Here is a 17,066-nt window from a genome sequence, read left to right as displayed (position 1 = left end):
GTCTCTACTAAAAATACAAAAATTACCCAGGCATGGTGGAGCATGCCTGTAATCCCAGCTACTCAGAAGGCTGAGGCTGGAGAATCATTTGAACCCAGAAGGTGGAGGTTGCAGTGAACCGAGATCGCACCACTGCACTCCAGTCTGGGTGAACAGAGTGAGACTCTGTCTCAAAAAAAAAGAAAAAAGAAGATATTGGCTCATGAAATTATGGAGACTGAGAAGTCCCACAATCTGCCATTTGCAAGCCAGAGACCCAGGAAGTCCAGAGAACCAATAGTGTAGATTCTAGTCTGGGTTTGAAGGCCTGCAAGCCAGGAGCAGGAAGGACAGGAGAGATCAAGGCCCCAGCTCACATGGCCAGGCAGAGTTCATGCAACCTTCCTCTACCTTTTTGTTCTATTTAGGTCCTTAACAGATTGGATGAAGCCCAGTGGGGAGGTCCATCTGCTTTATTCAGTCAATCAAATCAAATGCTAATCTCTCTGGATACACCTTGACAGACAGACCTAGAAATAACGTTTAATCTGGGCATCTCACAGCCCAGTAAAGTTGACACATAAAATTAGCCATCGCAAAAGGGGAGACGACAAGCGTAAAATACCATTTGAGTTCAGACACACAATCAACAACTTAGGAGAGTAACTATAACTATCCATCATACTGATAGACACTGTGTTTCCAAAATAATGGGTTATTCTTGATGTCTTGTAGCTTCAAAAATAGAAACCTGCAGACACAAGGAGACATTGAATTTGTCCCTGTGGGAGAGAAATGGCCCTGTAAATTATATCACATCACCTCTGTCATTGCACAGCAGAATCTTAACATGCAGCCACTTCCCCCATGCACAAGTTGAGTTCCATACAGACAAGGACCTTACAAAACCTCAGAGAGCCTCCTTCTTGAGCCTGGAATAAGAATCAGGCTTTTCTTGAATGAACTAAGGACTGTGAATCCAGCAACTTACCTTTTTGTTCTTGCTTGGCCCAGAACATTTTGACTCGCTGGTGAATGTGCTTGGCCTCGCGCAGTTTCTTCTGCCACTGACGCAGTTCTTGAATCTCCGGATCACAGCGAACCTGGAAAATCCCAGTAAAACTTCAGTCCCTTTTCGACAAACTTCTGTACACGAGCTTATTAACCCTGCATGGAAAATCCTTTACAAACCAGTTTGGATGTACTTTTGATTCTCAATGAATCATCGTCCTAAATGAATTATTGACACTCCTAGAGCTTACATCATATTTGAGCATAAATGAGGTTGTGTGAAGATTTGCTATAGTAACAGTAGGTTAAGAATGAGCAGGTCTGTGCTGTCCAATAGAAAGATAATGCAGCCACCACATTTGTCACTTTAAACTTCCTAGCTGGCATCTCATTTTAAAAAGTAAAAGCAAGCAGATAAGATTATTTTTAAGAATGTATTTCACGGCCGGAGGCGGTGGCTCAAGCCTGTAATCCCAGCACTTTGGGAGGCCGAGATGGGTGGATCACGAGGTCAGGTGATCGAGACCATCCTGGCTAACACGGTGAAACCCCGTCTCTACTAAAAAAATACAAAAATCTAGCTGGGCGAGGTGATGGGCGCCTGTAGTCCCAGCTACTCAGGAGGCTGAGGCAGGAGAATGGCGTGAACCTGGGAGGCGGAGCTTGCCATGAGCTGAGATCCGGCCACTGCACTCCAGCCTGGGAGACAGCGAGACTCCATCTCAAAAAACAAAACAAAACAAAACAAAAAACTTCACTTCAAGTGTTCAACAGACACGTGTAGCAGGTGGTTACTACATAGAACAGCACAGTTCTAGGTTCACCACAGTTAATGCATTAACCACAGTTCTATTTAACAGTGACTGCTTACTTCATACCAACTTTAGTGCTAGATGTTGAGATTAAAGAGATGAATAATAGTAATTGTAACAATAATTATTTTTATTTTTATTATAGCTCATATTTATTGAGCATTTATCTCCCAGGCATGGTTTGAAGTATCTTACAAATTTTATTTCATAGAGATAGAGTCTTGTCATGTTGCCCAGGCTGGTCTCAAACTCCGGGGCTCAAGCCTTGGTCTCCAAAAGTGCTGGGATTACGGGCGAGAGCCACTGTGCCTGGCCAAATATTTTACAACTTTTTTTTTTTTTTTTTTTGAGACGGAGTTTTCACTCTTGCTGCCTAGGCAGGAGTGCGATGGCGCAATCTCAGCTCACTGCAACCTCCACCTCCCGGGTTCAAGCGATTCTCCTGCCTCAGCCTCCCAAGTAGGTGGAATTACAGGAGTGCACCACCAGGCCTGGCTAATTTCGTATTTTTAGTAGAGACAGGGTTTCACCATGTTGGTCAGGCTGGTCTCGAACTCCTGACCTCAAGTGAACCATCTGCCTTGGCCTCCCAAAGTGCTGGGATTACAGGTATGAGCCACTGCTCCCGGCCCATATCTCTCAGTTTTTATTCCTTATCCTTAAAACAGATTTTGATAACTAGGAAACTTGGGGAGAAATACTGGGATTGTGGTGATCTCAATCCCTTTCCTCCCAGAAAATTCTAGATTTTTTATGCCAATTGATCCAATGCCACCCCAGAGCTTTACTCACCGAGAGGAATTTGGATAGATGGTCTTGTCAAACTCAAGAAAAATAAAGTCCTTCCTATTACTACTTCTTCAAGAGCATAGGGTGCCTTACTTGTTTTAAGAAAACCATTCAACTGATTTTTTCCTCCCAAATCAAGAAGATTGGTTGTTTTCAGCTAAACTTACAAATGGAAGTTTATCTTGCTTAATAAAAAGAAAATACACAATTTATCTCTAAATATATATAAAAAATGGCCAGGCACGATGGCTCATGCCTGTAATCCCAGCACTTTGGGAGGTCGAGACCGGCAGATCACCTGAGGTCAGGAGTTCGAGACCACTCTGTCCAACATGGTGAACCGTCGTCCCTACTAATAATACAAAAATTAGCTGGGCGTCGTGGCACATGTCTGTAATCCCAGCTACTCAGGAGGCTGAGACAGGCAGATCACTTGAACCCAGGAGGCCATTGCACTCCAGCCTGAACGACAACAGTGAAACTCCGTCTCAAAAAAAAAAAAGAAAAGAAAAATGTATATATGTAAAACATTATATACGTGTATACACACACACACACAAAGTAGTGTGTCATGCAAATCTCAGAGAGGAAAATCAGCTCTATATTAATGTCACAGAACATGGAATAAGGCCCCAAACTTTTTTTATTACAAACCAATGTTTTTACAGTATTTCTTAAAGTCTTATAAGAATCAGGCATCCTAGACATTTCTGATCTGGGTAGGATGGGTTATCATATCTTACTAACCATAACTTTAGCTGTGATCTCAGCAACCCAAACCCTCCTAGAGGCGAAGGGCAGGGGAGGAGGCAAACCAGGGATTAACCCCAACTTTCCCACAGGCTCGTGTTTATCAGGATCTAAGCGCACAAGAATCCCAATACTTCTGGACCGTGACAACTGATAACCTTCATGAGCATAAGCCCAACGGATCTTCTGAATCATTAAAGGAAGGTCTAGTTACAATCAGCAACTTGACTATGTTTTATCACAAATTCTTTCTTTACAATTGGTTTACCCTTAATGTTTGGAAGGACATACAAGGTGGGTTCGTCATCAGGGACTATCACTTTTTAGTCCATGTTTTTCTTTTTTTTTTTTTTTTGGAGACGGAGTCTAGCTCTGTCGCCCAGGCTGGAGTGCAGTGGCGCGATCTCGGCTCACTGCAAGCTCCGCCTCCCGGGTTTACGCCATTCTCCTGCCTCAGCCTCCCAAGTAGCTGGGACTACAGGTGCCCGCCATCTCGCCCAGCTAGTTTTTTTTTTGTATTTTTTTTTAGTAGAGACGGGGTTTCACTGTGTAGCTCAGGATGGTCTCGATCTCCTGACCTCGTGATCCACCCGTCTCGGCCTCCCAAAGTGCTGGGATTACAGGCTTGAGCCACCGCGCCCGGCCTAGTCCATGTTTTTCTGGACTGGATTGTTTGGGATATTTACAATGAGCATGTATTGTTTTAGGAATATAAGAAGTGTTTACATTTTTAAGTTAACAGGTTCTGAGAGGCAAATAAAAGTCCTTTAACTTAAAAATAATTAATTAATTTTTCTTATAATCGTTTGACTCTCCATTACCTAAATACTCAACAAAAAAACAGAAACACCCATTTCCCCATCATTCTGGAAGCCTGCAGTTGTTCATAGGCTTCTGCTGACCATTTTAGCGTGATTTTTTCTCTGTCTGGCCAGAGACCCTTTCATCTTTTCCTTAATTTCCTTCATTTTGAAGGGAGGACTGTTATTTACCCATGGAGAATACAGCAGCCGTGTTAGTTCATTACCAGGGAAGCCTGGATCTCTAGAGAAGGCTTTTGTGAGCCCTGGGGAAAGCACACACCCATTGAACTGGGCTAATCCCAGTCATTATCATCATGATTAGGGAATCAATTTCAATGGCAGTGGTTGTGCCAATCAGCAAATACCATGGAATACAGTTTAATGTTTAACACATAAACAATTTCATTGCCAAACAAAGCCTCCCTTACTTTGTTTCTACTTTTATTTCAAAAAAGCTTTCTTTTATTTTTAAAAATTACTGTGTGGAGTCCATTTGCTCCTCCAAGACGGGAACACAAATAGGGTATACGTTATTTATGTCAGTTTTTTAAAAAAATGACTGTGACACCATCAGATTCTCCTAACTATAGATTACCCTGATGGAAGCCAGTACAGGGTACCATATTGGTTTTAAAAGCCAACCCTGGATCCGATAGCCTGAGGCTAAATTTCAGCTCCACAAATTACAAACTGAGGAGCCTTGGGCAGGTTCCTTAAACTCCCTGAGCCTCAGTGTTCTCACCTGTAAAATGGGGATAATAAAAATATTTTTTCATTGGGTTGGTGTGAAAATAAGCTGAGATAATACATGCAAAGTGCTAAACCAGTGTCATTACACATAGCAAGCTCTCACTGTTAGCAATTTCTTAAATCAATTGCTAAAGTACTGAGAATAACCTGGATTCAGCTCTGAGGCTGAATCTTACAATTGCTATTAATACATGGAACTGGCTGAGGGGCCAGTGATTCAGAAAACTGAAAACAAGGCTCCTCCCAAGGGTTTACAAAGTGTTGAATATATAAATGATTTCATAATTTTATAATTTTAGGCAGTAGCCAGGCAGCAGAAAAAGTGTTGGCCAGGTGCGGTGGCTCACGTCTGTGTAATCCCAACACTTTGAGAGGCTGAGGCGGGTAGATCACCTGAAGTCAGGAGTTCAAGACCAGCCTGGCCAACATGGTGAAACCCCATCTCTACTAAAAATAGAAAAATTAGCTGGGCGTGGTGGCATGCACTTGTAATCCCAGCTACTTGGTAGGCTGAGGTGGGAGAATCGCTTGAACCCGGGAGGCGGGGTTGCAGTGAGCCGAGATTGCGTCACTGCACTCCAAGTCTGGGTGACAGAGAGAGATTCCATCTCAAAAAAAAAAAAAAAAAAAGAAGTGTTGCTGTGAGGTGGTGGTTGCAGGCAGAGAAGAGGGGGGAGACTGTTGCCTGGGACTCTGAAATTACCCATTGTAGATCTAGACTTCTAAATTCCTCAGTTGTTTTCTCTAATTCTTGGCAAAACAGACAAAAACCTAGCAACAGCCTGGATGACTGAGGATGATTCCCAGGGCTTTTTCTAATTGCTCTGGAGGAAGGCAGTTCATATATTACAGTTGCTGGAAAGAAGCTGGGGAAATAACATAATGGTCAGGCCTCTTCAGTCATGTTCACAAGAGTGAACCACCGACTTGGTGTGAGATGCCTCTAGAAGGTTCTTAATATATCTTTGCTAATGATGTGACATACTGATGATTATACTGAAGGATTTTATACTCAAGAAAAGCAGATTTCAACATAAAGGAAATATATGTTTGCAAAATCTTTTTCAATGACCTTATATTAATAAAATATTCAGAGTTTATAACTCTCTTGAATTCAACTTTACAAGGAAGCTTTGTGATTTCTCCTTAGATCTCTGGCAAAATGAAACAAAACAAAAGCTAGTTTTTCATTCCGGTGATTATTAGTGTTCCTTATTGTCTTAAGGATCTAATGTTTGTCTTTGGTTTTTGAGACAGGATCTTGCTCTGTGGCCCAGGCTGGAATGCAGTGGCGCAATCGCGGCTTACTGCAGCCTGAAACTCCTGGGCTCAAGGGATCCTCCCACCTCAGCCTCCCATGTAGCTGGGACTACAGGCACAAACCACTATGCCTAGTTTTGTTTTTGTTTTTGTTTCTAATTGTAGAGATGGGGTCTCACTATGCCGCCTAGGCTGGTCTTGAACTCCTGGGCTCAAGCAGTCATCTTACCTCCTAAAATGCTGAAAACCTCCTAAAATGCTGGGATTATCAGCATAAGCCACTGTGCCTGGCCTTTAAAGATCTAATTGGTAAAAGCTGTAGATATCACCTATTCCCTGGTATTGTGGAAGTGTTAGCTATTCTACTGCGGAAGGACAGTAGTCCTCTTAGAGTTACTTGGGGCTTTCAGGGAGGTTTAGAAGTATGTTCTAGAGCAGCATTTTTCAGTCTGTTGTGTCATATTAGTGAATGGTAAATTCAGTTGGGTGGCTGGTGAATGACATTAAAAAATATGATCAAATGGAAAACAGAGAAAATGATAATTATTCCTTTATCATTAAGGACCCTCTCTAGGTCAGGCGTAGTGACTCACGCCTATAATCCCAGCACTTCGGGACGGTGAGGTAGCTGGATCACTTGAGCACAGGAGTTCAAGACTAGCCTGGGCATTTTAGTGAGACTTCAGCTCTACAAAAAAGCTAAATTTTAGCCAAGTGTGGTGGTGCATGCCTGTAGTTCCAGCTACCCGGGAGGCTGAGGTGGGAGGATTGCTTGAGTCCACAAGGTCGAGGGTGCAGTCAGTGTGACTGCACCATGGAACTCCGAGCTGGGCAGCAGAGTGAGATCCTGTCTCAGAAAAAAAAAAAAAAAGGACGCTCTTTATTCCTAACGTGTTCTGCCTTAAGTCTATTTATCTGATCTTAATATTGCTATATCACTTTTCTTTTGGTTAGTATCTGTGTTGTCAGTCTTTCCCCATCTCATTATTTTCAGTCATTCTGGGTCATTTTATGTGCCTATACCTCCAGCATAGAGGCAGATTTCTTTTTTAATTCAATCTGAAAACCAGAAAAGACTTCATTTTATTTACATTTATTGAGATTAGTGATATGTTTATATTTATGTCTGTCACTGTTTTTTGTCATAATTTTGTCTTTTTCTATCCTGCTTTCTGTTTCATTGAATTTTCTGCATTCTACTTGTTTCCTTCTACTGATTTATTAGTTCACATTCTATTTCTTTTCTTTTCTTTTCTTTTTGAGATGGAGTTTCTCATCACCCAGGCTGGAGTGCGATGGCGTGATCTTGGTTCACTACAACTTCTTCCTCCCGGGTTCAAGTGATTCTTCTGTCTCAGCCTCCTGAGTAGCTGGGATTACAGGTGCCCACCACCGTGCCCGGCTAATTTTTGTGGGGTTTTTATGTTTTTGTTTTTTTGAGATGGAATTTTGCTCGTTACCCAGGTTGGAGTGCAATGGCATGATCTCGGCTCACTGCAACCTCTGTCTCCCAGGTTTAAGCAATTCTCCTGCCTCAGCCTCTGTAATCCCAAGTAGCTGGGATTACAGTTACCCGCCACCATGCCCAGCTAATTTTTTTGTATTTTTAGTAGAGACAGGATTTCACCATGTTGGCCAGGCTAGTCTCAAACTCCTGACCTCAAGGGATCCGCTCCCCCGACCTCCCAAAGTGCTGGGATTACAGGCATGAGCCACCATGCCTAGCCCTAATTGTCTTCTTTAATGTGTTGTTATAATGCAATAAATGATTTAAAGAAAAAAAAAAAAGGCTGCCCAGCCTCCTCCCAAACAACACAAGGACTTTAAAATGCTTAACTCCAATCTTCCAATTTTCAACTTTTACATTATTGTTATCTAGGATTTTAGTTTCCCCTAATTTACTTCCCATTGGCTAATAACTATTTAGATCTATCAGCTTCCTCATTCACCATTGTTTCTTGCATCCCACTTCTTCCTAGTGGGTTCAATCTCCTTCTAGCTGAAGTATATCATTTAGTAGTTCTTTCAATGAGAGATGTGTTTTTAAATGCCTTTGTTTATAGCCCTTGCTCTTGAATGGTAATTGAGTGGGCACATAATTCTAGGTTGAATATTATCTTGTCTGGATTAGAAGATATTACACTTCCCTGTCTTCTGGCATCTACTGCTGCTGATTGGAAGTCTATAATCAGTCTCATTGTTTTCTTTTGTAGGTAATCTCTCCTTTAAGATAGCTTGTAGGCTTCTTTGCATAGTTTCACCATGAAGCATTTTGGTATTGTTTTGTCCTTATTTATCTAGTTCAAGATTCATGTTTCTTCAACTTTGGAATGTTGTCACTCAATATCTCTATGAATATTGCTTCTCCCCCATTCATTCTATTGTTTCCCTCTGGAATTCCTAGTAGACTTAGGTTGGACCTTCTCATTCTGTCCTTGTCTCTTAACTGCTTTTCCATATTTCCTATCCCTACCTTTCTACTGCATTCTATCTCCCCAATCTGTCTTCCAGTTGACGAATTACTTCTCCAGCTGTGTCTATCTGGTGTTTAACTCATACCTAAAATCTGGTCCATGGACCAGAAATATCAGCATCACCTGGGAGCTTATTAGAAATGCAAAGTCATGGGCTCCACCCAAGACCCATTTAACAGAATGGGGCCCAGGAATCTGTGTTTTACCAAACTCTGCAGATGATTGTGATGCTCACTGAAGTTTGAGAAGCATTGCTTTAGTACATTGATTCAATTGCTTTCATTTCTAGAGGATGCACTTAGTTTTTTCAAATCTGAATTCCCCCCCCACCCCGCCTTTTTTTGCAATGAATTGCTTTTTCTTTCAGCAAGATTTAAATATGTTTTCTAGCAAATCTTTATAATCTTATACTTATTTTATAGTCTCAAATTGCCACTCTTGAGGGTTTGGATTTTCCAGTTGATTGTATCTACTGACTCCCCCCCTTTCTTGCTGGTTTATTTTTTATTATGAGCTCATAACTATTAGTTCTAACTCCAAGTTTGCCCATGTCTGAAATCATATCTCTTATCCAGGGGTCAGTAAACTGTTTTTTTGTAAAAGATCAGATAGTAAATATTTTCGGCTTTGTGCACCATATGGTCTCTGTCATAATAATGCCAACTCTGTCATTATAGTACAAAAGCACCCATAGAAAACATGTTTTTAAAATAGGCATATTGTATTCCAACAAAACTTTATAAAACAGTGGACTAGATTTGCTCTGTGAGCTATAGTTTACAAACACCTGCTCTTGAGTGGCCATTAGAACCTACAGCCCCCAGCTTCCCTTATTGCCTCTTCCATCTCTCTATATGTATTACATAAATATCAATTTAAGGCTGTTTCCATGGCCAGGCATAGTGGCTCATGCTTGTAATTCCAGCACTTTGGGAGGCCCAGGTGGGCAGATCACTTGAAGTCAGGAGTTCAAGACCAGCTTGGCCAACATGGTGAAACTCCATCTCTACTAAAAATACGAAAATCAGTGGGCACAGTGGTGCACGCCTGCAATCCCAGTTACCTGGGAGGCTAAGGCAGGAGAACTGCTTGAACCTGGGAGATGGAGACTGCAGCAAGCCAAGATTGTGCCACTGCACTCCAGCCTGGGCAACAGAGTGAGACTCTGTCTCAAAAAATAAATAAATAAATAAATAAAATTAAGGCTGTTTCCTAAATTTACCTAAGGACACTGAGATCACTGAAGGTACTTGTTCAAAACAGAATCCCAGACCCTTTCTCTGTAGGTACTGATTGAGTATGTGTGAGGTAGAACCAAGGTTTCAGCATGTTCAGGAAGAAACCTAGGTGATTCTAATGATCTGAAAAGTTTGGAGAACCCTGTTCTAATAAGGAGAATGTTAAGAATGAACTTAACGTTACAAGACTTACTACTCGAACATCTGTACAACTTTCCGTTCTTGCTCACATGAATGCCACAATGATTATTGCAAATCCATAAAATCTGAGTCAAGAAGGACTGCTCAGGTCATGAATGTGTGGTCAGCAAGGCACGATCTCCGTGACTCATAAAGAGCAGCTGCTTTTTGGTGGGGTCGTCTTTGCAGTGCCGGATATAAAGAGGCCTCCCAGGAAGCCACATCTATTTTTTGTTAAAGTCCCTTTAATAATAAGACTATGTCGCAGTACAGATTTGGAAAAGACGGAATTTCCCCCAACAGCTCAGTGATAATGGTTCAGATAAAGTTCATCCAACTGTTTGTCGTACTTGTTTACCCAAACAACCAGGGAATGAGTAAGTTGCAAAAGCATTTAAGGTATTTGATGAACTTTCCAATGATTTACAGGGTTAAACTATAGCAAAGTTTGCTATGCCAGAGACCACATCATTGTACAATGCATTGTTGTTGTTTTGAGACAGGGTCACGCTCTGTCACCCAGGCTTGAGTGCAGTGGCATGATCTGGGTTCACTGCAGCCTCAACCTCCTGGGCTCAAGCAATTCTCCCGAGTAGCTGGGACCACAGGCATGTGCCACTACACCCGGCTGATTTTTACATTTTTTGTAGAGACCAGTTTTTGCCATGTTCCCCAGGCTGGTCTCAAGCTCCTGAACTCAAGCAATCCTCCAGTTTCCGTCTCCCAAAGTGTTGAGATTACAGGCATGAGCCACTGCACCCAGCCTGTACAATACCTTCAATGCTTTGAGCTCTTCTTTACCACTAATACTCAAAAGCTGACTTTTATGTAGTACTTTCATTACATAATAGTGCCAGCACTGTTCTAAGACTTTTATACATATTAACTTTTAATCCTCAGAACAACCATACACATTAGAAACTATTGCCATCCCCATTTTCTTTTTTCTTTTCTGTTTTGGCTGGAGTCTTGCTCTGTCACCCAGGCTGAAGTGCAGTGGCACGATCTTGGCTCGCTACAACCTCCACCTCCCAGCTTCAAGCAATTCTCCTGCCTCAGCCTTCCGAGTAGCTGGGATTACAGGCCACTGTGCCCAGCTTTTTGTATTTGTGTGAGCCACTGCACCTGGCTGACCATCCCTATTTTCAAAAAGGAAACCGAGTCAAGGAGAGGTAGAATAACTTGCCTAAACTTGTGCATACTGTAGCCAGCACTTGAACCTATGTGGCCTAACTCTAAAGTAGCAGTTCTTAGCCCTGGCTGCCCATTGGAATCTCTTGGGGGAGCTCTAAAAAAAAACCCACTGAAGCCTGAGTCTTACCACCACAGCTTCTGATTTAACTGATGGCTTCAGGATTGTTATCGCTGCCCCGGTGCTTCTAATGTACAGTCAAGGTTGAGCACCACTGCCCTCATGTATGGACACTTAACTCCTCTGCCAGCTCTCAAAGTCAGATCCCTAGACCGGCAGCATCTGCATCACCTGAGAACTTCTTTGAAACACAAGTTCTCATGTCCCAGCCCACTCCTACTGACTCTGATTTTCTGGGGGTGGGGCCCAGCAGCTGTGTGCCAACAGGCCCTCTGGATAATTATGATGCACGCTAAAGCTGGAGAACCGCTGTACTATGCCCCAGTGAGTTACATCTTCCCGGGTCCCTACCCCCTTGAAAACATTGTCGTGCTTCTCATTGAATGAGGGAGTCAAACGCCTTTCTCTTGAATCTAGGCGAGGCTCATGACTGGTTTTGACAGATAGATGGTAACTGAAGTGCTGTGTTGTGCAACTTCCAGAAGGCTTGAAGTTTTTGTTTTTGTCCCCTGAATTGTATCTGCCACAATTTAAGGAAGCTGATGTGGTTTACTGGAGGATGAGAAGCCACATGGAGAACTGTAGTGCCCCAGCCAGCAGCCAGCACCACCTGCCAGACATGCGAGGCCAGCTTGGACATTCCACCCCAGCCCGGTCACCAGCTGAACACAGCTACATGATCAATCCTAGGTGAGACCAGTAAAGGAACCAACCAGCTAACCCACATCATGAAAAACAATCAACTGCTGTGGTGTTAAGTCACTAAGTATTAGAGTGGTTTGTTATTCAGCAGAAGGGACTAGATGGCAGCTGTGCATTTTACCCTTAAACCTTGCCCTGGAGGGAAACTGGTTAGCCCTTGAAAGAAAACGATGCGGCCGGGAACAGTGGCTCACGCCTGTAATCCCAGCACTTTGGGAGGCCGAGGCGGGTGAATCACCTGAGGAGTTCGAGACCAGACTGACCAACATGGTGAAACCCCATTTCTACTAAATACAAAAAATTAGCTGGGTGTGGTGGCGCATGCCTGTAATCCAGGCTACTTGGGAGGCTGAGGCAGGAGAATCACTTAAACCCAGGAGGCAGAGGTTGCAGTGAGCCAAGATGGTGCCATTGCACTCCAGCCTGGACAACAAGAGTGAAAACTCCGTCTAAAAAAAAAAAAAAAGGGACCCTAGGAAACTTGGCGATTTGGCTGGTGCCAATGTCAGGCAGGGTACTAGGGTACTAGGTGGCTCACATGCAGGCCTGGATTCATGGGCACTGCCCTGTGCAACTGCACAGGACTCACACTTACAAGGGCCTCACACTTATTTTATGCTCTGCTGACACTACCCAGAAATTCTTAATCACTTTGAACAAGGAGCCCTGCATTTTCATTTTCCTCTGAGCCCTGCAAATTAATATACAACCAGTCCTGCTAATATGCAGGTTTCTCATTTACTCCACCCAACCACCCGAGGAACTAGAATTCCTTATTATTATCAGCCTCACGTTACAGATAAGGAAAATGAGGCTCCGAGAAGTGAAATACGCATACAAGCTCACATGGCAAGAGAGGCAGGGTGGCATTCAGGCTTCTCAAATCCCTGAGCCCTAGAGCCAGTTCACTGCAGTGAAACCTGTGTGAACCCTTGAGTGAAACCTGGAGTGTGGTTTATCAGTTTTCATCACATACTTGTGGTACATTGTGACTGAGAAAAAGGAGATTTTGCTGATAGCCTGGCAAGGTGGCAAGACATTTCCTGGGCATATTAAGGAAAATGCACTAGCAGCTCCAACCCAAAGTATATTTAAACAACTACAGGAGCAGGCAGGGGGAAGGGAAAGGCCTGACTTGAGAAGTCAGGCCCAAAGCAGCCCAAATCCACTATTTATAGTGCCATGGCCTATTTTGGCCTGCTGGGTGGCCCTGAAAATTGCCCTGAGAACTGGGCCTGGAAACAGACCATGGAAACCAGGCGCCTTCATTCTGGGGTATGGCTGGAATCATGCTGGGCACAGACAAAAGTTTTCTTGATGAGCTCAAGGATGTTTTTTTTTTTTTTAAAAAAAAAAGCAAAACAAGATTTTCTTTGACAGAGAATTAAAAAAAAATACTCATTTAAGGAACATCATCAGGAAATGATCAGGAATATATTCTCAGGGAGCAAATGCATGGATCAGACCCAGTCAATACAGAGCTAATACTTATGAGCCCTTAACCATGTGCCAAGCACTGTGCTACCTGCACCATTTCATTTATGCCCTCACATATGACCCTATGACAGCAGCAATATTATTATCCCCATTTTACAAGAAAGGAAACTGAGGCTTAGGAAAATTAAGTAATTTGCTGAAGGTCACATTGTTGGCAAGCCAGGATTAAAACCCAGATCATGGCACCCTACTAGGCTGTCACCCATAGGCTGCTTCTCAAACGTCAGCATACAAAGACTCTCCTGGGAACCATGTAAAGATGCAGATTTTGATTCAGGAGGTCTGGGTGGGGCCTAAGATTCTGCATGCCAACCAGATGCCAGTTCATGATGATAATAGCACTGGTTCTTGGACCATAATTTGAGTAACAAGGATGCAAATATTACAAGTTTTCCTGCTTCTACTTTTATCCTCTTACAATCTGTTCTCTTTGCAGCAGTCTGAGTTATTGTATTGGTCTCCATTGCTGCATAACAAACATCCCCCAGGTGCAGCAGCTTTCAGAAACAACACAATTTCTGAGAATTAGGAACATAGGAACAGCTCAGCTGGGGGATTCTGGCTTAGGGTCAAGGCTGCTGTTAGGATATCAGCTGGGCCTGCCATCATCTGAAGGCTCGACTGGGCTGGAGGATCCTCTTCCACAATGGTTCTCTCCCATGGCTGTTGGCTGGAGGCCTCAGTTTCTTGTCATGTAGGTTTCTCCATAGGGATGCTCAAGACCAGCTGGCATCCTCCAGAGGGAATGATCCCAGAGAGAAAGAACAAGTGAGCACAAGACTGCTGTGTCTTTAATAACCTCATCTTGGACGTGGCACACCATTATTTCTGCCATATTCTACTGGCCATACATATTAACCCTGATACAATGTGGGGAAGAGACTCCCCAGGAATGGGAATCCCAGGGGGTGGGGGTTATTGGGGAGTCACTGTGCATACAGACTACAGTTTCCTGATGAAAACTCAGATCATGTCATTCTTCTGCCCATCATTTCTTATCAGAGTCAAAATAAAATCCAAAGTTCCAGCATCCAAATGAAAGCTCACCTTTGATTCTACAAGATCTGTCCCCTGACTGCTTCCTCATCTCCTCTCCCACTCTCCTCTAGCTCACTGTTTTTGTTGTTGTTGTTTTGTTTTGCTTTGTTTTGGTGGTGGGCAGATTTGAGACAGGGTCTTGCTCTGTCGCCCAGACTGGAATGCAGTGGCGTGATCTCAGCTCACTGCAACTTCTGCCTCCTGGGCTCAAGCCATCCTCCCACCTCGGGTTCCCAAGTAGCTAAGACTACAGATGCGTGCCACCACACTCAGCTATTTTTTTGTATTTTTTGTAGTGGCTTCATTTCACCATGTAGCCCAGGCTAGTCTCAAACTCCTGGACTAGTGATCTGCCCGCCTCAGTCTCCCAAAGTGCTGAAATTACAGGTGTGAGTCACTGAGCCTGGCCTCACTTTTATTTTCTAATATATATATAATGTACTTTTTAGAGAGAGAGTCTTGCTCTGTCACCCAGGTTGGAGTGTAGTGGTGCAATCATAGCTCACTATAGCCTCAAGCTCCTGGTCTCAAGCTATCCCTTCACTTTAGCCTCCACTAGCCTCCACCACCATGCCCAGCTCCAGCTGACTTTCACACTGACTCTCTTGCTGGTGCTCAATATACCCAGCACCCTCCTGCTCCTGCAGGCCTTCGCACGTGCTTTTCCTTCTGCCTAGAATGAACTTCATTCAGGTCTCAGATCAAATAACACTTTCTCAGACAGGCCTTCCTTGACCAAATTCAATACCATCTAAAATAGTATCCGAGATGTCTTTTCAGGCTTCTGCATTTCGGACTATCAGACGGCCTCACCCAGACCTGTGCTGTGACTCAACCAGTCCTGTGGCTCCCCACCCAGAAGTCGACTCAGCCCATGAGGACTGCTTTCCATACCCCTATGATTTCATCCCCAACCAATCAGCAGCACTCATTCCCTAGCCCCCAACCCCACCAAACTATCTTTGAAAAACCTCTAGCCTCTGAGCCTTTGGGGATATTGATTTGAGTAATAACTCTGTCTCCCATGTGGCATGGCTGGCCTCGTGTCAATTAAACTCTTTCTTTACTGCAACGCCTGGTCTCTATGAATTGCTTTTACTTGTGCAGCACACAGGAAGAACCCATGGGGTGGTTATAAGATGTAAATGTATATTGTGAGCTGCTGAGTTTTGGAGTTTGGGGGTGATTTGTTATGCAGCATTATTGTGACAATAGCTAACTGACACACTCTTTGATGTTATGTTACTGTATATTTGTTTGTATCTGTTAATAGTCTCCTGAAAGAATGCAAGCTCCATGAGGGCAGGGACTTTGTCTCCTTCCCTGCAGTATACCTAGCATCCAGAACAATGCCTGCCTGCCACATTGTAGACACTCAATAATTACTAGTGAGTGAATATTAGCGAATGAATCGATCTCATTGTAGCACCTGCTTGCTTAACTATGATGCTATATTGCCTTCAAATCAGACCCCAAATTGCAAAGTATCAAAAAATAATTGTATTGCACAGGAGTTCTAGGCAGCATACTATATTCACCAGGAAAATGTGACTCATACACCAAGCTGTTGGCCATTGTCTCTGTGCCAGACACCATCTCTCTTCACCTGGGCCATATCTGAAGTCAGCCAGAAACGACAACCAACCTCTGCCTGAGAACGGAAGTGCTGCTTTAAATGACACTGGCTCACCTGGTTGGCTGGCTGTCCCCAGAGGAAAGCCAGAGACAGGGCTAATGAGCTCACACAAAGGGAGGAAATGCACCCCCACCCCTCTTCCTGGAACAGCTGCAGCAGGAGACGCCCCTCTCTGGAAAGGAGGAAGAGGAAGCTGGGGAAAGCAGACCAACAATGTGGGGAAGCCACGCACTCAAGAGAAAGCAGAAGGAAAAAAGAATCTGGCGCTTAAACAACTGATTGTTGGAACTTTTATGATTAAATATAATAAAAATCAAGACCAACTCCTAAAGGTTTCTTTGGTCCTGCCATCTCAGGGCTCACCCTGGGTTGAAAGTACTGTGAATGAGAAATGTCTGGCTAAATGCCAGCCCATCAGCCACACTGGTAGTGTGTTTTTCTTTAAATACAAATACTGGCCAGGTGCAGTGGCTCACACCTGTAATCTCAACACTTTGGGAGGCGGAGTGGGGAGGATCACTTGAGCTCAGGAGTTTGAGACCAGGCAACATGGCAAGACCCGTCTCTAAAAAAATACAAAAATTAGCCAGTGTAGTAGCTCACAGCTGTGGTCTGAGCTGTAAGGCTACTGCGAGGCTGAACTGGGATGACTGCTTGAGCCCGGGAGGTGGAGGCTGCAGTAGGGTGAGATCACACCACTGCACTCCAGCCTGGGTGACAATGAGACCCTGTCTCAAAAAATAACCACACACACACACACACACACACACACACACACAACAAACCTCTTACATCTGTTTAGGAAACAGAACCTCAAGTACTTTTTTTTTTTTTT

The 17,066-nt window shown here is 43.6% G+C and overlaps 1 protein-coding gene across 1 annotated transcript in view; it reads right to left on the bottom strand.

The window, feature by feature from the left end:
• Window positions 1-17,066, bottom strand: part of IQCK (IQ motif containing K) — a 143,126-nt gene that overhangs the window by 33,459 nt on the left and 92,601 nt on the right. The window contains 1 exon segment of the mRNA XM_011931864.1: window positions 971-1,082. Within this exon segment, the coding sequence (XP_011787254.1) occupies window positions 971-1,082 (112 nt within the window).

This window comes from Colobus angolensis, unplaced genomic scaffold, assembly GCF_000951035.1.
Source record: "Colobus angolensis palliatus isolate OR3802 unplaced genomic scaffold, Cang.pa_1.0 Scaffold92, whole genome shotgun sequence".
Taxonomy (NCBI): domain Eukaryota; kingdom Metazoa; phylum Chordata; class Mammalia; order Primates; family Cercopithecidae; genus Colobus; species Colobus angolensis.
The sequence above is the reverse complement of the archived record's forward strand: the minus strand, read 5'-3'. Positions and strand labels throughout refer to the sequence as shown.